Source organism: Anopheles ziemanni (genome assembly GCF_943734765.1).
Source record: "Anopheles ziemanni chromosome X unlocalized genomic scaffold, idAnoZiCoDA_A2_x.2 X_unloc_1, whole genome shotgun sequence".
Lineage (NCBI taxonomy): Eukaryota > Metazoa > Arthropoda > Insecta > Diptera > Culicidae > Anopheles > Anopheles ziemanni.
Window position 1 is genome coordinate 1,574,415 of NW_026689707.1, and position 26,568 is coordinate 1,600,982.

Genomic DNA, 26,568 nt, shown 5'->3' on the forward strand with positions numbered 1-26,568 from the left:
ATTTTGCGAAATTTGCGAAAGCACTTGCTCGAATTTCGAATTTCGAGCACCAGCTCGAACACGTGGTTCTAATTTCCGGCTGTCAATCCGTCATAGCGGATTTGGTCGGTCCGCTTTCTCGAGTCTTCAGTTCAATCGACGGATTCGGCAAGATGGTGATCGCCGGATCTTCAGCTGTCAACTCGTTGAACCGGTTGAACCTACCTGAATCTCTAGCAGCATCGTACCTGAATCTCTAGAACAATCGTACTTTCTATTTAATTATATACCTGCGTACCAACATGCCGAAAATTAATTGATCGCCTCTACCCGTTTGTTTGAAACGTACACTTAAACCTTACCTGTGTTCCACATTTTTTACTCGCTGACACGTTTGGTACAATTCGAGCTCGTGTTTTACTGGCGTCTCAAATGGTAAAACGTCTGATAAAACAGCGCAAACTTTTGCATACGAGCCAGAGGATTATTGTTTGGCTTAAATGTTGTACGCCACAAGGCGTGAATTTTGTTCGTGTATAGAATTTTGATCTCAGCTACCGAAAAGGGCGTGTGGCCGAAGCACGTGAGTGACAAAAATAGTGAACGAGATACGTGTTTATCAATTTACCATGCAAAATTGCCTTATCGTCGGTGTTCTACAGTTACGAAATTGTTTTCAAGGGCGATCTTTACCATTAATGTGGGAAAAGGAAAAAGTAACAGAGGGGAATATGACCATGACCAAGTTTAACCAACGGGTTATTTTCCCCCGAATACGAGTAGTCATACGTATGCGCCAAGTGCGCCACAACCGGTATGCAACAGTTCCGAACTGGTTTTTCCTGGAATGTCAATGCCACCAATGAGATAACGGCGACGCGCCAGTCATAGTAGCGGTTCTTTTTCCTTCGAATTCCAGCAACGAATTGTGTACACCGATTGACCCTGACCCTGAAACCAACTTTATATTTCAAGGGCAGTCTCTTTAAAAGGTGTAACTAAGCGAAGTGAAAAACGATCGGGCTGTTGTTTAATTCTTGCTAACGGCTCATGCATGTCTTCAACAGTGGCGCACACTTGGCTATCCAGTGCATGGTACTTTTCATGAATTATCGCACGGGCAGTATGTAACCGAGCGGTAAGCTGGGCAAAGATTTAGAAAGCTTGTTTTTGTTTAAATTAGCAAAAATAACCCGGTTCATTGGATTCTTTTTTATATATACCATTACTGAAAGAAAATGAGGCAGTGAAAGAGGGGAATATGGCGATGACTTAGTTTTAAAAATGTTTATTTTTTCTCAAAATGTTAGCCGTCAAACGTTTTCTTTTCTTTCAGAGCCGGCTTCTCCTTCTTCTGCTGGCTGCTGGTTGCTTTGCGGCGAGGCTTTTTACTCTCCGACAAAGGAGCCGTTCCGAGCGTTTCAACTGCCAGGTTGTTGATTGTTGCAGCACCTTGTTTAATGGTCTGCGCCAGTTGCTCGTTCTGCTCATTTTTCATGGTCGCCAGCTGCTGGGGGAGGACGCTAACCTGGGTCCGGAGCTCACGGTTGTCATCTCGCAACTCCTTGAGCATCTCCCGCAGTTCAGCGATGACCGTCGCGTTCCGCGATGACTCCTCCCGCATGACGGCCAGCATGTCTGCCATCACCCCTGAATCCTGCCCTCTGTGGGCTTCAGGTTCGGCCGATGATGCTGCCAGGTGGGCCGATGCGCCCTGTTCAACGAGACCATCTCTCTCTGGGGTAGTTCGATCCTCGTCCATCACCATCGTGCGCCCGATTACTAATGTAGAGATCGGCGTAGCCGGCGGTGGTGATGGTGATGCCGCTGCTGACGATAGTGATGCGCTCGTTGGCTTTGGCGTTGCAATCGAATGCTCCGAAGTCTCCTCGTCGCTGCTTTCAGTATCAATCGTTACATCGCCCGATCGATTGTTGACTGAGTTCCCCGACGGGGAGGCCGATACCGGGTCCAGTGGCAGTGGTCCCAAGAGCACCCCAAGTCTGTCTCCTATTTTCCCGAAAAACGAGCGTTCCTCTTTAGAGTGCTGGCAAGAGCTCACCGAAGCCGAGCGACTCCGGAGTGCCCGACCAGGAACTCGCCCCGGCTCTTCCTCCAGCTTATCTTCGGGAGCCTCCCCTTTCGCGGTCCTTGATCTAAGAGTCCTCCTCGGGGTTTCGTCCTCCATGCTGGTGCCTAGGAGAGGAGGGGGGGACGCATGGGCGTAGGGGGGTCAGATGGGCCTAGTACGCCTGTTAACGTGAGTATCCTTGCACGAAAATCTAAAATTTTAATCGTTCGCCGTATTTCGAGCAGATTTTCCGAACTACGAGCACCTGCTCGATATCTAAAAAGGTTGGAAAATCCGAAATTTAATATTTTGCGAAATTTGCGAAAGCACTTGCTCGAATTTCGAATTTCGAGCACCAGCTCGAACACGTGGTTCTAATTTCCGGCTGTCAATCCGTCATAGCGGATTCGGTCGGTCCGCTTTCTCGAGTCTTCAGTTCAATCGACGGATTCGGCAAGATGGTGATCGCCGGATCTTCAGCTGTCAACTCGTTGAACCGGTTGAACCTACCTGAATCTCTAGCAGCATCGTACCTGAATCTCTAGAACAATCGTACTTTCTATTTAATTATATACCTGCGTACCAACATGCCGAAAATTAATTGATCGCCTCTACCCGTTTGTTTGAAACGTACACTTAAACCTTACCTGTGTTCCACATTTTTTACTCGCTGACACGTTTGGTACAATTCGAGCTCGTGTTTTACTGGCGTCTCAAATGGTAAAACGTCTGATAAAACAGCACAAACTTTTGCATACGAGCCAGAGGATTATTGTTTGGCTTAAATGTTGTACGCCACAAGGCGTGAATTTTGTTCGTGTATAGAATTTTGATCTCAGCTACCGAAAAGGGCGTGTGGCCGAAGCACGTGAGTGACAAAAATAGTGAACGAGATACACTGGGCCCAAAGTTAATCCGGACGCTCAAAAAATGAGCATGCGTCCGACTTTGTGGTTGATTTTAGAGTACTTAGAATTGATAACAATGATTTTTGTTCATTGCATCTTTTTGGTGCACCTTCCTACGAAGTACGTGCAAAAAGAACGGTGAAAAAAATCGTACCCAAACGGCGCAATAAACAAAAGAGTGGAAAAAGTCAGAATTTTGACGGCCAATCGCAAAGTCGGACAGTTATATTTCATCGTATTTTTGTTAGCTAAAGTGGTATGTAAGTCAGTTTCGACACTTGATATTTGTTAATATCGATGCAGAAGACTCTTGGGCATCGTTAGAAGCACTCGGATAATTCGATTTATTATATTACTAGGATTTTTAGGCCAGGTACCTGGCCCGTCAGCAGTCCCTGGCTCCCCTACCGTCCCATTGTTGGTTCCATGCCGTCCCCGTTACAGTTTCTAGGTCTTTCCGCAGAAGGTATATTGTGTTGACAATTGCCGAGCGATAAGTGGGTTCAAATACAAATACGAATTGCGGGATAAAAAATTACGAAATAATCTGACCCTCTCTCTGTTCGACCAGCGTCCGATCTTCACGCGCAAGATGTGTCCCTTGAATTGAAGCCCCCATCGATATGTATGCAAAAGCACTGTTATATCGCAAAATGTAACCAAAAAACCAAACGCGTCTATGGAACAGCTCGGTTAGTAGAAGGTTTTTCGAAGACAGGGACTTGAACCGAATTACCCACACAACACATATGCATGTAAATCGAATATCAACTTGAAATAATCGTACTTCTATGCAATATGGTTGAATCGTAAATGATGCTAAAATAATGCCTAAACGTACAAAAGTGGAGGCGCTAACCGTACATTGTTCAAAATGTATATGTTTAGTCGTATATTTTCTAAGTCGGCATCATATACGACTTACGATGTACATCAGCCGTACATTGTTCGTATATCTATACGTATGCATAAAGAAAATCGTATTACATTCTTAATCGGCATCATATGCAACAAAGAATATACATTGCTCGTACATTGTCTATGCATAATGCGATTCCGATTCGAAATATACTAATATGAGATTCAATTTATTCAACTTAATACGACTTCGTGTTGTGTGGGTACAGCATATTGTACCAGTTTCTGTGCCACACAGCACATGCAACCGGGTACTGCAACCTTTGCAAACGGTAAAATGTCAGATAGTCAGCAAACTGTCAAAATCTGCGCAAATGTGTTTTCGGTCGTCGAGTGACAAATAGATTTGCAAAAATTTGCGCAACTGGTATTGCTTGCAAGCCGATGGAAAATAGTTGTTTGTGATGATATTTAATGTTAGTTCAAAAGATTTCGGTGAACACATTACCTCTCTGTAATTTGTTACAGTTAAACATTCAAATCAACACTGAATGCGCTTTCATTTGGATCGGCTCACGAATAGGAGCGTCGATACGAAACAAAACAAAAAAATGACAGCAAAACTGACATTCGCGCGAGTATTATACACCCGTTTGGAAGGTAAAGCTACCTGCTCGCACAGCTCGAACATATCGTCCTATGCCGCTCGCATTCTCGCTCTCCCTCCCTCTCTTCTCTCACTCTCACTCTCTTTTTCTTTCTTTCTCGTTTTCTCCCCATCCCTCTCATTATCACCCAATACCTCTCTTGCTTTGTTCACCACTCTATGTCCCTTACTTACCCAACTCTACCCTCTCACCTTCCACCGCCCATTTCCTACCTCCCTCCTCCCACCACCCATCTACCTCCACTGATGACCATCAACCCACCACCATCAACCACCACCAACCGCCCACCAACCACCACCAACCGCCCACCAACCGCCACGAACCGCACACCAACCGCCACGAACCGCCCACCAACCGCCACGAACCGCCCACCAACCACCAACAACTGCCCACCAACCACGACCAACCTTTCACCAACCACCATGAACCGCCCATCAACCATCTCCCATCTTCCATCTCCCATCTCCCATCTCCCATCTCCCATCTACTCTTTCTCACTTTGCCAACCACGTCTACCATCACATTCACACTGTCTCGCTCTCTCTCATTATCTCTCTCTCTGTCTATTTATCTCTCTCTCTCTCTCTCTCTCTCTCTCTCTCTCTCTCTCTCTCTCTCTCTCTCTCTGTCTATTTATCTCTCTCGCCTTGTCATACATTCCATTTTTATCTCTCTTTTTCCCACTATGTCAGCTTCTATCTTTACTGTATGTCTCTCTCTTTCTCTCTCATTTTATCGTTCTACCTCTCCCTATTTCTTTATCTCACTCTTACACACACTAACAGCACAAAATTCCAACAACAACGCACAGAAGGGTCGGTTTTGCTTAACAGGCCCATTTTTCTGATTTTGAATTAGTAGCGACATTGAATCAGGCATCATTCGAATAAGGGTTACTTTTCGCGCGCGTGTTTGTTGGGCCATGGTCGACCCTCGGAAGGAAAATTATTATATAGGATGTGGGAAAAGGAAAAAGTAACAGAGGGGAATATGACCATGACCAAGTTTAACCAACGGGTTATTTTCCCCCGAATACGAGTAGTCATACGTATGCGCCAAGTGCGCCACAACCGGTATGCAACAGTTCCGAACTGGTTTCTCCTGGAATGTCAATGCCACCAATGAGATAACGGCGACGCGCCAGTCATAGTAGCGGTTCTTTTTCCTTCGAATTCCAGCAACGAATTGTGTACACCGATTGACCCTGACCCTGAAACCAACTTTATATTTCAAGGGCAGTCTCTTTAAAAGGTGTAACTAAGCGAAGTGAAAAACGATCGGGCTGTTGTTTAATTCTTGCTAACGGCTCATGCATGTCTTCAACAGTGGCGCACACTTGGCTATCCAGTGCATGGTACTTTTCATGAATTATCGCACGGGCAGTATGTAACCGAGCGGTAAGCTGGGCAAAGATTTAGAAAGCTTGTTTTTGTTTTAATTAGCAAAAATAATCCGGTTCATTGGATTCTTTTTTATATATACCATTACTGAAAGAAAATGAGGCAGTGAAAGAGGGGAATATGGCGATGACTTAGTTTTAAAAATGTTTATTTTTTCTCAAAATGTTAGCCGTCAAACGTTTGCGCCGAGTTCACCGCAGCCGGTAACCATACAGCAACCCGTATAGTTTGCTCGCAGATTACGACTTTGCGTTTACGTTCTCTTTCTGGCACACGGAGCAGAAAGCCAGGTGCGCCAGAGTGTATCTGCTATGAAGTCGATGCTCGCACATGCTGTAACAGATGCACTATGAGGCAGTCGGAGGAAATCCGCCGAAATGAAATTGAATACGTATAAAGCTTGCCTTGAACACACTTGATCGTACGCCGTGAAATTATGTGTAACATTCTAGACCGATGTATTTGTTTCATAGTCCAATTAAAATAGAACATTACATTTATTTTTAAAGGAATACAAAGTTTTCTCACAAACTATTAACCTCATACGGTTCTACTGTGTTTGCAAATGTGCGGAGTTTCCAACGTTTCTGTTCGCACGCTCGTCCGGCTCATGCGTTGTCTCGCTCACACACGCCAGTTCTTGTGGCAAAACGCAACACAGTGTGAGAGCGAACGTTACTCTGCTGCACTCTCCTTCTCGATTATGCTGGCGCGATGCCGTAGCATGCTCTCTCTTTCGCTCGTTTAATGCCACTGGAGTCCGACCTTCAACTATCGTATTGGCTAAATCTGGGTCAATGACCGTGCGTGCCCTACTTTCGTTGCTTGAATTCGGAGAAAAAGAAACCGCTAGAATGACTTGGTTTATTACATCACCTGTTCTTTCACGGCGTCGCCGTTATGACATTGGTTATAGTTACCAAGGTTCATTCGGAGCTTTTGCACCAGCATTTTTCGCAACAAATTTTTATTTTCCCTAGACGGCTAATCGGTCGTTTGGGTCGTTGACCGATCGCGGTGTACTCTTGGCATGGCAGAATAAGGTACCTGAATGATGAATTATCGTTCGGGCTGTATACAACCGAGCGCCTTGCTAAGCACAGTTTCAGAAAGGTTGTTATTATCTCTTAAGGCATAAACTACAAAAACAAAATATAATCAGGTTTTCTGGAGTTGCCATTAGGCGCATTTGATGCGAGTACAAATAAAAACCAACCTCGCGCGTGATGATCGGCTGCATCTACTACATATTTTAGCTTTTTTTTATGTATGGATTTCTATGTGCACCTAAAACTCGACCAACATTGAACCGTCGCTTCTGAAACTTTTCACACATGAAGTTTAAGTACTGCAGATGTTGTTGAAGGTTTGTTTGATCACTATTTTTTGATAAAATCATATAAATTTTACAATTTAAACTCAGTTTTACTAACACAAACAAAACAAGCATGTAAACAAATGTCAAGGTGTATCTACCATAGTTACACTAAGGTTTATACATAGCGGGGAAATTGATGAAATGTCAAAAATTTTAAATATGTCGTTATTGTAACTATTAAATTCAAACATATCTTTCAAGTATTAGTTAAAACCATAATTCTTTTCTCAATTCCTTCTTCACCGCGCAACGCCGGGCGTCAAGCTAGTACATCATATGTTTCCAAAACTGTTTCGTTCGGGACGGGAGTAAAAATAAGTCGTACTTTTCGTTTAATTATATACCTGCCTGCCAATATTCCAATCATAAATTAATCATTCGTTACCTGTTTCCATGAAAAGTACGCTAGAACTCTACCTGTGTGCAACATTTTGTACTTGCTGACACGATAGGTACAATACTAGCTACCTGTACTGTGTTTCACTGGCGTTTTAAATGATAAAACTTCTGCATGAACAGCAAACCGAGACAAAATCTGTTCGCTTTCAAGTTAAAGCAAAACTTGTAGCACATGTAACAAAATGGGCCGATGGTGAACAAGATCTAAGCGTTAACGGTCACAGCCCATCAAGTAAGACATATCTCCCATAGCTGTTAACCATTCCGTTTAAAAAATATCAAACGTGGGCGAACTTTGTAACATTTTTGGCGTAAAATATGAGTGAAATCGTGCATGCAGTGCGTGTGAAACGTGAAATAAAACAGCAAAATAAATCACGAGGGCCAGCGATAGTGAATTCAACGAGTGCGAGTAACAAAGCAAGGAAAAATGAAGCCAAAGCTCAAATTACTTGAATACGAGCGTCTTATCGTTCAAAGTATTTTCTTTCCTTGCATATATTTTAATTGAGTTTTATTTTCGTAGATACTTGCGCTTTATAGATACTCGCACAGGAAACGCATTTTGTGTTTTTAGTAAATTCTTTCGTTCGAGGATAGTTTTCAACAAAACACAAGTATGTTTATTGCAGCTTGACTATGTCAGCCGTTTTTTTATTATGGCTGATAGAACATTTACACGAATTTTACACGACGGCAGATTTACTAACTGCCGGGTGATGTTCATGACTATGATGATCAAATTATTCCTGCAAAAGTTTCGGGCTACCATCACCCTCAAACGAAATCCAATATGTGAGTTAAATCATGCATGTAATAAAAGTCATCATAAACATCGAGAGCCACCGATAGCGAAATAAACAATGCGAGTAACGAATCCAGCAAAAATGAAGCCTATGCATAAATAACTTGAACACGAATGTTTAATAAGTGATGTTTGTTTATTTGCATGCATTAAAAAAACTTAATGTGCTATATCTATCTTTGCATGCATTTATTTACTAAATTACATGCATTACTGAGAATTGAATAAGTTTTTCTATTAACGAGGGTACATTAATAAAATTGTAACAATTGTAAAATTGTAAAAAAAACATAATTTAATGAGCTACATCTACATTTGCATGCATTAATTTATTATATTGCATGCATTACTTTAAATTGAACGCGATTTTCCATTTTTTGCATGCATTAAATTAATTGAAGGCATGCATTAATTATAGTTAAATTAATTATTCATATTAAAATAGAGTGAGCGAGTGGACGCTCGACGACGACGATGAATTGTCCGGTTTTCTTCGTTTAGCACGCCTGTTGCGTTGATCCAAATGGCCAAAAAGGGTTGCATCGTCCAGCGCCGTCGACTCCGCAATCGGCAAGTCGTGGAAATCATCGGTGCTGCATCGGGCCTGGTCTTCGTCCACCGCTTCCGTTTTCGGTAGCACAGCCAGCATGTACCGATCCAGCTCCTCCCACTCCGCCTGCATCTGAAAAGATGAACATGTATCAATATACGCCATATATTCGGTGATGTATCTAATCAGGGCGTCCTGGTGTTCTTTCTCGAATGCTGTTTTGCGGACTGTTGGCAGTCGGTGGAATCGCTTCCTTGCAGCCCGGTGACACCTCGCTGCGGTATATGGTGGTTTATGTTGGCCGTACTTTGCAACGAAGAAATCGATTGTAGTGAGCGGAACGGATTTGGGCTTTCCGTTTGCCTCGTCAAACAGCCGCTTTTCTTCCTTAGTAAGCCGGTGGTTTTCCGAACGCGATGCTTCGATGATAAAAGGCAGTTTCGCGGCAGGATCAGCATGCTTCCACAGCTTTTTCCGGTCGGGGCAAGTCAGATTTGAGGTGCTGTGTTGTTTTGAAAAATAATTGTAAGGTGTTATGGTGCGGTTTGCTATCTTGTTGTATGTTGTTTTGGTTTGCTGGTGGTGCCCGACCAGGAACTCGCCCCGGCTCTTCCTCCAGCTTATCTTCGGGAGCCTCCCCTTTCGCGGTCCTTGATCTAAGAGTCCTCCTCGGGGTTTCGTCCTCCATGCTGGTGCCTAGGAGAGGAGGGGGGGACGCATGGGCGTAGGGGGGTCAGATGGGCCTAGTACGCCTGTTAACGTGAGTATCCTTGCACGAAAATCCAAAATTTTAATCGTTCGCCGTATTTCGAGCAGATTTTCCGAACTACGAGCACCTGCTCGATATCTAAAAAGGTTGGAAAATCCGAAATTTAATATTTTGCGAAATTTGCGAAAGCACTTGCTCGAATTTCGAATTTCGAGCACCAGCTCGAACACGTGGTTCTAATTTCCGGCTGTCAATCCGTCATAGCGGATTCGGTCGGTCCGCTTTCTCGAGTCTTCAGTTCAATCGACGGATTCGGCAAGATGGTGATCGCCGGATCTTCAGCTGTCAACTCGTTGAACCGGTTGAACCTACCTGAATCTCTAGCAGCATCGTACCTGAATCTCTAGAACAATCGTACTTTCTATTTAATTATATACCTGCGTACCAACATGCCGAAAATTAATTGATCGCCTCTACCCGTTTGTTTGAAACGTACACTTAAACCTTACCTGTGTTCCACATTTTTTACTCGCTGACACGTTTGGTACAATTCGAGCTCGTGTTTTACTGGCGTCTCAAATGGTAAAACGTCTGATAAAACAGCACAAACTTTTGCATACGAGCCAGAGGATTATTGTTTGGCTTAAATGTTGTACGCCACAAGGCGTGAATTTTGTTCGTGTATAGAATTTTGATCTCAGCTACCGAAAAGGGCGTGTGGCCGAAGCACGTGAGTGACAAAAATAGTGAACGAGATACGTGTTTATCAATTTACCATGCAAAATTGCCTTATCGTCGGTGTTCTACAGTTACGAAATTGTTTTCAAGGGCGATCTTTACCATTAATGTGGGAAAAGGAAAAAGTAACAGAGGGGAATATGACCATGACCAAGTTTAACCAACGGGTTATTTTCCCCCGAATACGAGTAGTCATACGTATGCGCCAAGTGCGCCACAACCGGTATGCAACAGTTCCGAACTGGTTTCTCCTGGAATGTCAATGCCACCAATGAGATAACGGCGACGCGCCAGTCATAGTAGCGGTTCTTTTTCCTTCGAATTCCAGCAACGAATTGTGTACACCGATTGACCCTGACCCTGAAACCAACTTTATATTTCAAGGGCAGTTTCTTTAAAAGGTGTAACTAAGCGAAGTGAAAAACGATCGGGCTGTTGTTTAATTCTTGCTAACGGCTCATGCATGTCTTCAACAGTGGCGCACACTTGGCTATCCAGTGCATGGTACTTTTCATGAATTATCGCACGGGCAGTATGTAACCGAGCGGTAAGCTGGGCAAAGATTTAGAAAGCTTGTTTTTGTTTTAATTAGCAAAAATAATCCGGTTCATTGGATTCTTTTTTATATATACCATTACTGAAAGAAAATGAGGCAGTGAAAGAGGGGAATATGGCGATGACTTAGTTTTAAAAATGTTTATTTTTTCTCAAAATGTTAGCCGTCAAACGTTTGCGCCGAGTTCACCGCAGCCGGTAACCATACAGCAACCCGTATAGTTTGCTCGCAGATTACGACTTTGCGTTTACGTTCTCTTTCTGGCACACGGAGCAGAAAGCCAGGTGCGCCAGAGTGTATCTGCTATGAAGTCGATGCTCGCACATGCTGTAACAGATGCACTATGAGGCAGTCGGAGGAAATCCGCCGAAATGAAATTGAATACGTATAAAGCTTGCCTTGAACACACTTGATCGTACGCCGTGAAATTATGTGTAACATTCTAGACCGATGTATTTGTTTCATAGTCCAATTAAAATAGAACATTACATTTATTTTTAAAGGAATACAAAGTTTTCTCACAAACTATTAACCTCATACGGTTCTACTGTGTTTGCAAATGTGCGGAGTTTCCAACGTTTCTGTTCGCACGCTCGTCCGGCTCATGCGTTGTCTCGCTCACACACGCCAGTTCTTGTGGCAAAACGCAACACAGTGTGAGAGCGAACGTTACTCTGCTGCACTCTCCTTCTCCATTATGCTGGCGCGATGCCGTAGCATGCTCTCTCTTTCGCTCGTTTAATGCCACTGGAGTCCGACCTTCAACTATCGTATTGGCTAAATCTGGGTCAATGACCGTGCGTGCCCTACTTTCGTTGCTTGAATTCGGAGAAAAAGAAACCGCTAGAATGACTTGGTTTATTACATCACCTGTTCTTTCACGGCGTCGCCGTTATGACATTGCCCTACTACCAATTTTGAATGAACTCAGGCCTGTCCCCGTGCATCGGAGCGAGACGCAGCGACTGACTTATGCCCCGTCGCATTCGCGCTGCAGCGCCGAAATTTTTCAACCCGCTCTTGAGTGAAACTTTGCATGAAAAATGAAATAAAGCGACGGATGGAAAGCATAAACCGTTACAGTTTGAACGGAAAGTTTATTTACCGGCACCAGCGCTGCCACCAACGGTAGAACATTTTCCAATGTAAACAACATTGACGCTTTCAAATCTATTATCGATGCACAATAAAGAGAAGAAATAAAACAAAACTGCTCCTTAATGGTTATTCCTAGCCAAGTGCATCATTCAGACAAAAGATAGTTCCACTAAATACCTATGCAATAATATTTATTTCACCTCAATCGCCTCAGAAATGATTGTGTTTTAGATGATCCAAAATGTATGATTTCAAAAGCATTCGAAGCATTCTCGTGCGGTCTCTTCAAAGCAACACTCGATAGAATAAAGAATCCTTCGACAGAATTTCTATATGTGGGTATGTTTTCATTTACGTTATTACAAAATCGTATAAGTATTACATACCTATAATGACAACGAGAAAATAGACAAATATTATTCAATTTATTGATGATATTTATCTGTTAGCTCGGAACGATCTGTTTGCGCATGCACATGCACATGCATATCAGCAATTACAGCGCTGGAAAAACAAATTACAAGTTTGCTAGTTGCTGGCTCTAGTTATGTTTTAAGAAGGGTGGATGCGATATGTTTTTCTCCCGCATTCAATTTTTACTCTTCTCCCGCAGTTGCTACCATTGCTACCGCTGCACGTTTTGCACCTGTGAATAAACGAATGCATATCAAACTAGCATATGATCGGCTATTCACAAAGTGTGTCCATTAATGGCCGTCCACACAGCATCGTAGCGTAGCGATTTTGACACTCCATCGTAGTGTCAACTATTCTTTATGGCCGTGGCTAAGGCCTCTCGACCAACATTTACACTACGACGGAGTGTCAAAATCGCTACGCTACGATGCCGTGTGGACGCTGCCTTATATTCAAAACATCAAAAATATATCCCTGTGATACATTGATCATTTGAATCAATGATCTCGAACGCCAACTATTGCGAGGTGTTTGATGTTAAGGATTCATGTTCGCCATTTGATATTTGAAATATAGAATTCTTTTCGAGTTTCACCTTCGGGCGTGAAAGAGTTCCAACATAATCGACATAGACTGTCCTTATACCAATTAAATCTTGATTAGTGACGAACGTTTGCATTTCGCGAATATTACAATAACGTTGGCATTTAAAAAATGAGAAAAATTTTAACGACTTTTCATGAAAAAACGGAACACGTTAGCAATTTTCTGTTAGAAGCAAATTAAAGAGTAGCATTTCGTTTAAATTTAAAACAAGTTTGACAACAACCATCTACGTTTGATTGTGTGTTAAACATCCAGCTTAATAGCGGACCTCGTGACCAATGATTATTTAAAACCAGATGGCGGCAAGTGGCAAAAAAGCCTAGTATTTTATATTACTGTTGAAGCTTGTTACAGTATTTTTAAAGCGAAAATTTAATTTTTTTTTAAATATAATAAATTTTAAAAGTGAAAATCAGCGAGAAGGATTTGCCCAAAGTCGCTGTTCTTGTGCAGTGTCTTCCGGAATAAATCCACTTTATCAGAAAACACGATAAAGACGATTCAGTGGTTTGGACATACATAGCCGCAGTAAATCATGCGTAAAGAGGATCGGAGGAGTTGAATGGGTCAAATATAATTGAAATATCTCACACTGCTCACCTTGCTCATGCCTATCAACTACAACCAATAAAAAAAAAACATTTACAACAACTGAAAACATTCCTACATGGCTGGTTTGGTTGGCTATGCCAAAATTTCGGCCAAGGCCAACTGGCCGTCGGAAGTTATTTTGAAAGTACTAAAAATATGTAATCTTCAATAAAATTTACTTGATTCAATATACTTGGTTGACTTTTTTCTTATCGTCAACGAAAATTTGTCTATTTTTTAATGCAAACGTCGTGGCCGTGTTTCTCAGTTCAAATGTTAATTAAAAAGTAACGGTAATCTTTGTCCGGCAGTGATTAATTTTCTATCCACTTGAGCAGTTGCTACACGAGTTTATGTATTTATATTAGGGTAACCAGCATTTAAAAAAAAACGAAAGCGTTTTGACTAAGGAGTGTCATTAACCTGCTCTCTTTTAAACTGTTGTTAGCGCTGCCAGAAAAATATAATAAACGCCAATCAAAGAAGGCTTAGTAAAATAAGATAGAAGAGGTTAGCCAAGAAATAGTTAGTTGCAATGAAGACTTTGAGAGAGGAGGTTGTAATAGTATTTTTTTTTGTGAACACTTGGTGAAGGCTTGATGGAGGATTGAAATTGTGTGAAATATAGCTGCCATTCGAACATCTTCTAAAAACAACTATTCCGTTATTTTCGAGATAACAACTGTCAATACATGATTTCACCTTATGCTGGGAAACGATTATGTTTCCGGCGGAAGAAGATGTTGGAACGTATTTTGCACACAAAAGTAGCTTTTGATAAGAGCTAGATTTTTATCCGTTACTTCCGAATGCTGTCTCCAATCGGTGTATAGATCTGTGTCTAGATCTTTACTAGTTTCCAAAAGACGTAATCTCATGAAACAATCAAATGTTAAGCAATGAAAAATGCGATGCGACATCGACATCTGAAAAAAAATCATTGCAACTTGCAGTGACTTGGATATAGTGGATGTGGGTAAGCTGTGTAATTATTTTTAACCAGATTTTGGCATGGCTTATCTTTGTAAAAGTGATTTCTTATCTGTAACATATTGCAAGCTAGGTATGAAGCAAAGTTCCTCGTGGAGAAAAAAGTACCCGGTTGACAGAAATTGACATTGTTGCTGGTACTATGTAGTTCCAGCAAGAGTCCCAGCAATCTGCCATGGAAAAACTTGCTGGTACTACATGACAGCTGCAAAAAATTTGAATTTTTGTCAACCGGGTACATCTTTGATCATTCGTATTGTTCTTTGCTCCGCATCCACTTTCGTTTTGCATGTTCTTAACGTATAAAGCACATGTTACACAAAAGCATGCAACTTAATCGCTTGGTCACTGTTAATGACGCCGGCAGTACACTGTTTTTATAGAAATTTAAATCAAACATTTTGCGGTCATATTTTAGTACCTTTTATTACATGTTAAAAATGTGAGGAACAACTGTAATGAAAACACAAAGAAATTCCATGCGCATATGTATGTTTAATGCAGCGCGAAAATATAACAAAGATAATCATATGGTGCGATCGGTTGTCGCCACACCAGTGTGGCAAAACAAGAATCAGCTGGTTCTTGTTAGCGGTTCTTTTTACAAGGTCAACGCGCGTGCGTTATACACATGTATGAACCATGCGACGCGTGCGTGTACTGTCACGCAAACACAAAGCGATCAAAGAAAACCCTAGTTAAACCCGAGGGTGTACAAGAATCTCGGTGGACTACTGGAACAATTCGAGATTAACACCCCACACGCTTCGGACTGGCAGAATCAAATGGTAAGTAAAAACTTTAATAACAAAGACAAATATATACATCTTTCACCCTCAGGCAACATACCAACTCCCAAAACCGAAGCAACGGCGGAACACCTGCTACCAGGCGAGCAGAACACATCAGGAGGTTACAAGAGGACCGCAGAGGGGAGCGAGGCAGCAGAACGGCAAAGGCAGAACAGAACAGAAGAAATAGAAACAAACGGAACAAGAGTTGTGAAATGTTTTTTTGACATTTTTCTAATTTTTTTTGCAAAGGTTCAAAACAAAGCTTAAATTTGTTGAATTATTTCATTAATTATTTCATACGCTTCAATTATTTCATGAACTCCGGTGCTGCATCTGAAATGAACGGAGCTGCTTTAATAGGAAAAGTAGCCGAACACTTCACAGAAAAGCAGCGGTCATTTTCCATAGCGAAATGTTGGTGGGGTGGTTATAGTTACCAAGGTTCATTCGGAGCTTTTGCACCAGCATTTTTCGCAACAAATTTTTATTTTCCCTAGACGGCTAATCGGTCGTTTGGGTCGTTGACCGATCGCGGTGTACTCTTGGCATGGCAGAATAAGGTACCTGAATGATGAATTATCGTTCGGGCTGTATACAACCGAGCGCCTTGCTAAGCACAGTTTCAGAAAGGTTGTTATTATCTCTTAAGGCATAAACTACAAAAACAAAATATAATCAGGTTTTCTGGAGTTGCCATTAGGCGCATTTGATGCGAGTACAAATAAAAACCAACCTCGCGCGTGATGATCGGCTGCATCTACTACATATTTTAGCTTTTTTTTATGTATGGATTTCTATGTGCACCTAAAACTCGACCAACATTGAACCGTCGCTTCTGAAACTTTTCACACATTAAGTTTAAGTACTGCAGATGTTGTTGAAGGTTTGTTTGATCACTATTTTTTGATAAAATCATATAAATTTTACAATTTAAACTCAGTTTTACTAACACAAACAAAACAAGCATGTAAACAAATGTCAAGGTGTATCTACCATAGTTACACTAAGGTTTATACATAGCGGGGAAATTGATGAAATGTCAAAAATTTTAAATATGTCGTTATTGTAACTATTAAATTCAAACATATCTTTCAAGTATTAGTTAAAACCATAATTCTTTTCTCAATTCCTTCTTCACCGCGCAACGCCGGGCGTCAAGCTAGTACATCATATGTTTCCAAAACTGTTTCGTTCGGGACGGGAGTAAAAATAAGTCGTACTTTTCGTTTAATTATATACCTGCCTGCCAATATTCCAATCATAAATTAATCATTCGTTACCTGTTTCCATGAAAAGTACGCTAAAACTCTACCTGTGTGCAACATTTTGTACTTGCTGACACGATAGGTACAATACTAGCTACCTGTACTGTGTTTCACTGGCGTTTTAAATGATAAAACTTCTGCATGAACAGCAAACCGAGACAAAATCTGTTCGCTTTCAAGTTAAAGCAAAACTTGTAGCACATGTAACAAAATGGGCCGATGGTGAACAAGATCTAAGCGTTAACGGTCACAGCCCATCAAGTAAGACATATCTCCCATAGCTGTTAACCATTCCGTTTAAAAAATATCAAACGTGGGCGAACTTTGTAACATTTTTGGCGTAAAATATGAGTGAAATCGTGCATGCAGTGCGTGTGAAACGTGAAATAAAACAGCAAAATAAATCACGAGGGCCAGCGATAGTGAATTCAACGAGTGCGAGTAACAAAGCAAGGAAAAATGAAGCCAAAGCTCAAATTACTTGAATACGAGCGTCTTATCGTTCAAAGTATTTTCTTTCCTTGCATTTATTTTAATTGAGTTTTATTTTCGTAGATACTTGCGCTTTATAGATACTCGCACAGGAAACGCATTTTGTGTTTTTAGTAAATTCTTTCGTTCGAGGATAGTTTTCAACAAAACACAAGTATGTTTATTGCAGCTTGACTATGTCAGCCGTTTTTTTATTATGGCTGATAGAACATTTACACGAATTTTACACGACGGCAGATTTACTAACTGCCGGGTGATGTTCATGACTATGATGATCAAATTATTCCTGCAAAAGTTTCGGGCTACCATCACCCTCAAACGAAATCCAATATGTGAGTTAAATCATGCATGTAATAAAAGTCATCATAAACATCGAGAGCCACCGATAGCGAAATAAACAATGCGAGTAACGAATCCAGCAAAAATGAAGCCTATGCATAAATAACTTGAACACGAATGTTTAATAAGTGATGTTTGTTTATTTGCATGCATTAAAAAAACTTAATGTGCTATATCTATCTTTGCATGCATTTATTTACTAAATTACATGCATTACTGAGAATTGAATAAGTTTTTCTATTAACGAGGGTACATTAATAAAATTGTAACAATTGTAAAATTGTAAAAAAAACATAATTTAATGAGCTACATCTACATTTGCATGCATTAATTTATTATATTGCATGCATTACTTTAAATTGAACGCGATTTTCCATTTTTTGCATGCATTAAATTAATTGAAGGCATGCATTAATTATAGTTAAATTAATTATTCATATTAAAATAGAGTGAGCGAGTGGACGCTCGACGACGACGATGAATTTTCCGGTTTTCTTCGTTTAGCACGGCTGTTGCGTTGATCCAAATGGCCAAAAAGGGTTGCATCGTCCAGCGCCGTCGACTCCGCAATCGGCAAGTCGTGGAAATCATCGGTGCTGCATCTGGCCTGGTCTTCGTCCACCGCTTCCGTTTTCGGTAGCACAGCCAGCATGTACCGATCCAGCTCCTCCCACTCCGCCTGCATCTGAAAAGATGAACATGTATCAATATACGCCATATATTCGGTGATGTATCTAATCAGGGCGTCCTGGTGTTCTTTCTCGAATGCTGTTTTGCGGACTGTTGGCAGTCGGTGGAATCGCTTCCTTGCAGCCCGGTGACACCTCGCTGCGGTATATGGTGGTTTATGTTGGCCGTACTTTGCAACGAAGAAATCGATTGTAGTGAGCGGAACGGATTTGGGCTTTCCGTTTGCCTCGTCAAACAGCCGCTTTTCTTCCTTAGTAAGCCGGTGGTTTTCCGAACGCGATGCTTCGATGATAAAAGGCAGTTTCGCGGCAGGATCAGCATGCTTCCACAGCTTTTTCCGGTCGGGGCAAGTCAGATTTGAGGTGCTGTGTTGTTTTGAAAAATAATTGTAAGGTGTTATGGTGCGGTTTGCTATCTTGTTGTATGTTGTTTTGGTTTGCTGGTGGTGCTTGTGGTGGCTAGAAATAAACAAAACAAAACAAATAATACAATCAATGAAAATAAAGGCACCTTTTAGTTGATTATTTAAGACTTACGAATATTGTTGCATTTCTTGTGGGGTAGTTTTCGGCGTCTTGCCCAAACACTCCCGGACTCCTTTCTTCTGCACGATGCAGAGCATTTCGTCCAGCGTCCGATGCATGTTTATTGTCTGCAACAACATTTTGGTAGCGCTCTTTGCTTCTTCGGCCGTACGGTTGCCGACAGCGACGCGAGCCCAGTCTATTTCCTGCAGCCGGGCATCGGCATTTAGCACGTCCTCTGCTGGCAAAATTGCTCGAAGCCCGTGGACCAAATCATTGTACTCTGATTCCGTCCACTGTTCGGCAGCTACGTTTCCGAAATTCGCTCCTTGTTCGGAGTCCGCCGATCCGAACAGCATTCATCAAATTGGAAGCCATTTTCTTCACCAAACTTTTTATTTTTTCTGGAGTGAAACTTGTTGCGTCTGCTTTTTTTGACCGTAGAAAGGAGTCTGCAAAATGGCGTCGTTTTTTGCGGCAGGTACATCGGACAAGATGGACATCTTCTGTCCTGCTTCCCAAAATGTCAGATGAATGAAAAAGGAATTTATTACTTGACAATAGTTCACAAACAATATTTAGAACACGTTGTCTCTTTCTGCGTGAATGTGCCAATATTATTGCGATTATGTGAAAGAAACATAACTAAATTTAAAATAACGACTAGAGAGAACAATTCTTTTTAAAACTAGAATCATCATTAAACATAGAATCAAAAAAATTGGTTCATTGGTGGTCTTTATTCTATTTGAAGAACTGAACCCGCATCTTGTACACACGATGACATTGAAGAAAATTGTCAAAAAGAAAACTTCATACGGAATACATGTTTTTCTGTTTCAACAGACTTTATTTTAATATCCATCTGCGGATATTGAAATAAAATTAATCTTTATTGCCTTCAAATAACTTTTCCAACGATATATAATAATGCGAGATCGGTTGCAATCAACCCGTCTTATTCCCAGTCGAATGACGAAGAGCGCCTCATAAGTAAGGAAGGAAGGACTAATAACATAAACAGAAAACCAGGATTAATTATGTTTAATGAAAATAAAACTCCATTCCGCTGGTTATTTAACTGCATTCCGCTAGTTCTACGCTCCGGTTAGCCTAAGCTTTAAGAATGACTGCCCTTGAAATGCAATTATGGTTTCAGGGTCAGGTTCAATCGGTGCACACATTTTGTTGCTGGAATTCTGAGGGAAAACAACCGTTCGTATGGCTCGCGCGTCGCCGTTAACACATTGGTGGCATTGACCTTCCAGATGAAACCAGTTCGGTATTGGGCGCATACGTGTGACTACTCGGATTCGGAGAAAAATAAACCGTTTGTTAGACTAGGTCACGGCCACATCACCCTCTTTCACTTCATTGTTTACTCACATTAATGGTAAAAATCGCCCTTGAAAACTATTTCGTTTCTGTAGAACACCGATGAAGAGGCTATTTTGCATGGTTTATTAATAAACACGTATTTCGTTCACTTTTTCCTCTCTTTCGATGGGATGTTGTTGGACTCCGCATAACGTTTCAAAATCTGTTTTGTTTTGCGAGATTGGTTTGATGAAGCCTGAGCTACGCTTGGTTTTGTGTTTTTTACGGTACCGAAAACCGGCTCAACGGGGCCAAAATCGGTGATGTATCCCCTCATACCTGATTTAACTTAAAAACCATCGGATCTTCTCGCTCTCGACGGGATGTTGTTGGGCTCCGCATAACGTTTCCAAAAAATATTTGTTTTGCGAGATTGGTTTGATACAGCCTGAGCTACGCTTGATTTTGTGTTTTTTACGGTACTGAAAACCGGCTCAACGGGGTCCAAATCAGTGATGTCTCCCCTAGCACATGATTTTGCTAAAAACCATCGGATCTTCTCGCTCTCGACGGGATGTTGTTGGACTCCGCATAACGTTTCCAAAACAGTTTCGTTTTGCGGGATTGGTTTGATGCAGCCTGAGCTACGCTTTTTTTTGTGTTCCAAACTATGCTTTGCTGGGTTTATGAGATGCAGCTTATCATGCACGAAGTGTTTTTTTTTTTTTTGAAACGTGGATTCAAACTACAAAATAAATATCGACTGCCAGCGAAATTGAAATTAAAGAGTGCGGAAAGCCAAAATAGGGAAAACGTAGCCAAAACTCAAATAAATTGAACACGACTGATATGGTTTTAATAGTTTTTTATTTGCATGCATTTATTATAATTGAATAAGCTATATCTACATTTGCATGCATTAATTTATTAAATAGCATGCATTACTTTAAATTGAACGCGATTTTCCATTTTTTGCATGCATTAAATTAATTGAAGGCATGCATTAATTATAGTTAAATTAATTATTCATATTAAAATAGAGTGAGCGAGTGGACGCTCGACGACGACGATGAATTTTCCGGTTTTCTTCGTTTAGCACGGCTGTTGCGTTGATCCAAATGGCCAAAAAGGGTTGCATCGTCCAGCGCCGTCGACTCCGCAATCGGCAAGTCGTCGAAATCATCGGTGCTGCATCTGGCCTGGTCTTCGTCCACCGCTTCCGTTTTCGGTAGCACAGCCAGCATGTACCGATCCAGCTCCTCCCACTCCGCCTGCATCTGAAAAGATGAACATGTATCAATATACGCCATATATTCGGTGATGTATCTAATCAGGGCGTCCTGGTGTTCTTTCTCGAATGCTGTTTTGCGGACTGTTGGCAGTCGGTGGAATCGCTTCCTTGCAGCCCGGTGACACCTCGCTGCGGTATATGGTGGTTTATGTTTTCCGTACTTTGCGACGAAGAAATCGATTGTAGTGAGCGGAACGGATTTGGGCTTTCCGTTTGCCTCGTCAAACAGCCGCTTTTCTTCCTTAGTAAGCCGGTGGTTTTCCGAACGCGATGCTTCGATGATAAAAGGCAGTTTCGCGGCAGGATCAGCATGCTTCCACAGTGTAGCAAAGTTCGGAAACTTTCCGATAAAAGTACGCGTGTAGCTAGTGCTAAGTTACACTTTATTTAGAATCGTTCGTAAGTGGTTTTCTAAGTGATATTCGTAGTGATTTCCTTAGTGATTTCCAAAGTGGTTTCCAAAGTGCTTTTGCACGTTTGCTCTTCGCGATCTTCAAAATGCTACTGATCGGTGATCGTTAATATTGCGGTGGTCAGTACTCGTCGCAGGGCTGACCCCATGACCGCTCGTACTTTGACCCCGTATCGTAATCGTTATCTTTCTTCGATCTACCTTCGTTCCTTACCACGGGGTCCTAGTTCCTACTTGCTATAAACTCGGGAGCTAGGTTGCCCTCGCTAGCTAGCTCCTTCGTATTCTGTCACTTCGCTGTTGTTTACTTAGCCGCGTGTGTTTACTTGCCAACATCCCGCCGCCCGTGAATCCTGGTGGCTCGAAAGGATTCACTAACTCGATGGCAAATTTCCTTCACTGCAGCTCAACCTAACTCCTATCAACATCTTCTTCGTCAAGCTCGGCATGTGTGACTGCTAGCTTTACTGTGGTACAACCAACTTAGCTCCTATCAAACCCTTCTTTCCTCCTTTGTATCACGGATGGGTTTCTGCGCTGGCCAATCTTCTTTCGACCGGTACAGAAACTCTGGCCCGTTCAACCACATCCCGTCGGGTTCGATGACGGTTTCTTTGCACCATTTAGTCAGGCAGTCGGCAGGATTTTGTTTACTCGGTACATGCCTCCATTGCGATGGATCGGTTAGCGCGATTATTTCCCCTATCCTGCATGCCACAAACTGTTTGAAGTCTCTCGTGGGGGAGCGGATCTAGGACAGCACAACTTCTGAGTCGGTATGTATGAACTGTTCCCTTATGTGAAGTTCGTGACTGTCAATAATTGTTCTCATTATCCTCGCACCCAGCAATGCTGCTTCCAGCTCCATTCTCGGGATGGTCTGGTGTTTCAGGGGAGCAACGCGGCTTCGGGCCATCACCAGGCTACAACGTATATCGCCCGCGTTTGCCATGCGCAGATAGCCTGCACATCCGTAGCCTAGCTCGCTAGCGTCGGTGAACACGTGCAGTTGCAGGTTTTCAAAGCTCTCCGGCGACGCCCCTCCGAAATACCACCGTGGAATACTGAGTTGGTGCATGCTGGGAAGGAGGTTGGTCCAGCGTACCCACTTTTCGAATTGGGCCTCGTTCAAGTAGGTATCCCATTCCGCACCGGCACGCCACAAATCCTGCATGAGAATGCGCCCATGGATCAATACCGGCGCGAGGAGGCCTAAGGGATCAAACAAGCTCATGATGATGCTCAGAGCGACCTTCTTGGTGGGAACCTTTTTCCCGGTGACGTATGGAATCAAGTGATCCTGCCAGCTCGCAGGAAATTTCAGGGTATCCGACTTCGGGTCCCACTCTATGCCCAGCACTCGAGGGAATCGCTCATTCTGGTCGATCTCGATCGCCTTCTTCTCTGTGGTGGCGTTTTCTTGCAGTGCTTCTGCTACTTTTTGGCTGCTGCTCACCCAATTCCGCATGTTGAACCCCGCCTGTGCGTGAATATATTTTACTTGTTTAGCCCTCTCCGTGGCTTCCTCTACCGTGTCACAACTATCAAAGTAGTCATCCACGTAGGTTTTATTCTTAATTGCCAAAAACAGCAGGCAGTTGCAATAGCAGGTCCGGCCCCTTTAGCAGCTGCGAGTTGAGGGAAACGCCGTCGACTTTCGCTGCTGCGTCCCATACTAGACGCTTCTTCTCGGGTTTGCGAGGGTGACCCACAACGTTAATGGGCAGGTACCAAACGCGGTTTGGGTCTGCCGTAGCCAGCTCTTCTTGGGTCGCTTTGTGCGCAAAGCCCTGTTCTAGGTACGTGTTAATTTGGTCGTGTACCTCCTTTTTGAGCTCCGGATTTCTTTCCAACTTCCGTTCTAAGGATACTAATCTTTTTTCTGCCATTTGGTAGCTATCCGGTAAGCAGACATCATCATCTCGCCACAGCAATCCTGTAGTGAAGCGGCCATCCTCCTTTACTGTGGTGCTTGCCAACAGCTCCTTCGCTCGAGCTATGTCCTTCGGCTCTGGAAGGTTTTCGGCAAAACTGGACACCCCAACACCCTCTAGCGTGAAATACTGCCGTAGCGCTTCGTGTAGCTCCCGATCGGCTTCAGGGTCCATGCTGTCTGTCACTCTCGTATGGCAGTTGACATACGCTCGTATGAACCTAACTTCCGCCTCCCATTCCGGAATGGATCCACAGGAAGGAGCCTTCTCTTCTTCCGCCGGTTGGTTCACGCTAACTGCTGCTGAGTACGACTGTGTGCGCTGGTCTACCGCCGGTTGCTGCACCGCACATGGTCCGTAAATGGCCCATCCAAGTGGACACCGCACTGCGATCGGCTCACCTAGTTCGCCGGAACGCGTCTCTAGTGGTTCCAGCAAAGCAACATCTTGGAGCCCGATCAATATTTGAGGCACTGTCTCCAGATAAGTTGTGACTGGCAAACCCTGGAAGTGATTATATTTGCTTATCAGTACGTTATCATTTAAGGTTTGTTTCGGGAGACTTAGCTGTTTGACTGTGTGAGCGGCCGCTACTGTGTAGCGCCGCCCTTCGCCCCTCGCCGAGATCTCGAAAGAGACGCGCTGAGAAGCCTCCTCCGTCCTCCGCACGTCGCTGGTCCACAGCATCTCCATGGGTTCTCGCTTTCCCGTGACGCCTAGCTGCTCCGCAAGCGATGACTCTATCATCGTCAGGTTGGAGCCCTCGTCCAGAAGCGCGAATGCATCCACGCTGCGCCCCTCCTTGTGCAGCGTAACGGGAACAACACGGAACAAAATCTCCGGCTCCGCTACGCGATGCGTGTTGCACTGTGCTTTCACGTTACCGGTGTCCGAGTGTAGTAAGGTGTGGTGTCTCTGGCCACAAGCTGTGACCCGGCAGGACTGCTTAGATCTGCACGCCTTATCCCAATGAAGGCTCAGGCAGTTTTGGCACAGGTTCCTCTGGGTTACCACTTCCATTCGTGCGGCGAGCGGCATCCGTTGGAATTCCTTGCACTCCCTCACTCTGTGGCTGGGGTCATTGCAGACGAAGCACTTTGCCACAAGGTTGCCTGTGCTGCCTCTCTCATCCTGCTTCACCACCGGTTGCGCTACTGGAGTGCTAACTTCAACGGTCGACGAGGAATGGGTGAACGTATGTGAACGGTGGAGTGGTTTCACGGGAGCTCGACCTGCCTCGACTTTGGCGGGAGCGTACACCGTTACCTCGCAACAATCCTCCATCAGTTCGTCCATGAACGCACCAAACTCCCTGAGGGTTGGCCGTTCGAAATGGCGCTTAAATCGGGCCCACTCTAACCGCCTAGTTGCAGGGAGTTTCTCTACCAGCTCGTCTAGCAGCATTGGGTTCGCCATGTGGTCCTGCATCTCACACGCAGTAAGGTGATCGCACAGTTGCTGAACCGCTAAACCGAACGTGATGAGCGTATCCAGACGTTCCGGTTTTGGTGCTTCGGTGGCCCGGACCTTTTCTATAAGCTCCTTTATCAGAAGCGCGGGGCGACCGTACAGCCTTTTCAGCACCTCCATGACCAACGGGGCAGCATTTGGCAGCATAAGTTTCGAAGCGACGGCATCTCTCGCTGCTCCTGTCAACGCGGCCTCGAGTCGCATGATATTTTCGAGCGACGAAAACCCACATGCCTTCGTTGACTCCGTGTAGCAGCTATAGAAGATCGGCCACTCTTTGGGCGACCCGGAAAACGTGGGGAGCTTTGCTGGCCAAACTTTCCTTGCTGCTGCCTCGTCAGCTAGCAATGGCTGCCTCTTCGGGGTCGATGGCTCCTTCGATTCGGTTCGACGGGGCCATTTTGCTTCGCTGGTTTTACTCACCGAACTAACGGAATCTCTCTCCGTTTTCTTCATCTTATCTAGCATCTTCGATGATTTGCTAGAGCTGCTAGCAAAATCATCCACTATCCGAGACATCTTTTTCTCGAGGCTTAGCTTTAAGTTTGCTAGCTCTGCCGTTGCCGTTGCTTTAAGGATCTCCAGTTGGAGCGCATGCTCCCTTTCCAGCTGCTCTATCCTGGCTGCCCTCGATGCGCGGGAACTGCCACTCGTTCTCGAAACGGAGGTTTTTGCAACACTTGAATGCGATTTTCCCCCAACGGACGCATTAGATCTATCCCGATGGTTCGTCGCTTCTCCGGACGCCATCGCTAAATCCTTCTCGGCCGCCATCTCCTTCGGGGTGGTCGCCATCGCCGTTTTCTCCGCACGCGCGGCAAGCCCTTGCTCCTTCAACAAGCTTAAGCACGTTTCGGCCTTTGAAGACATCAGGCTCGTCTTCGTTTCGGGAAATGTCTTGAGCCGTGCTTCGGAGGTTTCGCTGCCCGGGCGCTTGGCATATTTGGATTCTCGATGGCCCGCGTCCGACTGGGCTTCTCCACCCAGGTCCCTTCCGCGTCTCTCCATCTTCCCAAACCTTATCTCGCTCCCGTCGGCTGGCCTCGTGCATCTTTTGCAGCTCCATTCCCGGTTCTTCACTTCGGCCGTCACGTTGGCGCAATCATAATGCAGCCACTTGCCACATATATCGCACTGCACCATATCGCATGCTGAATTGTCCCGGTCGCACGCAACACAATCGAAATTCTTCGGCATTTTACTCACTTCGAAAAGAGTCACTCACTTTTCAAACTTTAAAAATCACACGGACTTATACTCTTTGCAAGAACTCGTGCAAAGGGTTTTTTAAGAAAACGGTTTTTAAAGAACTGTGCAAA

General features: G+C 43.6%; 2 protein-coding genes across 2 annotated transcripts; both read right to left on the reverse strand.

Moving 5' to 3' along the window:
* Positions 1 to 1,285: 1,285 nt before the first annotated feature.
* LOC131291495 (uncharacterized) lies at positions 1,286 to 10,115 on the reverse strand. The gene is made up of 3 exons (XM_058320713.1): positions 10,098 to 10,115; positions 8,980 to 9,148; positions 1,286 to 1,989 (listed from the first exon to the last, which is right to left on the reverse strand). Exons 1-3 carry the CDS (start codon positions 10,113 to 10,115, stop codon positions 1,286 to 1,288), a joined length of 891 nt encoding a protein of 296 aa, XP_058176696.1.
* Positions 10,116 to 23,419: 13,304 nt separating this feature from the next.
* On the reverse strand, positions 23,420 to 26,257 carry LOC131291496 (uncharacterized). Its single transcript, XM_058320714.1, has one exon. The coding sequence runs from the start codon at positions 26,255 to 26,257 to the stop codon at positions 23,420 to 23,422; it is 2,838 nt and encodes a 945-aa protein (XP_058176697.1).
* Between the last annotated feature and the right edge of the window lie 311 nt (positions 26,258 to 26,568).

Excerpts from the sequence above, each read along its gene's own strand:
- LOC131291495 (XM_058320713.1), bottom strand. Across the intron at positions 1,990-8,979 it reads TTTTGGCCATTTGGATCAAC|GAGACAGACTTGGGGTGCTC; the intron begins GCAACAGGCGTG and ends TCGGGAAAATAG.
- LOC131291496 (XM_058320714.1), bottom strand. The coding sequence starts at position 26,257 with ATGGAGAGACGCGGAAGGGACCTGGGTGGAGAAGCCCAGTCGGACGCG.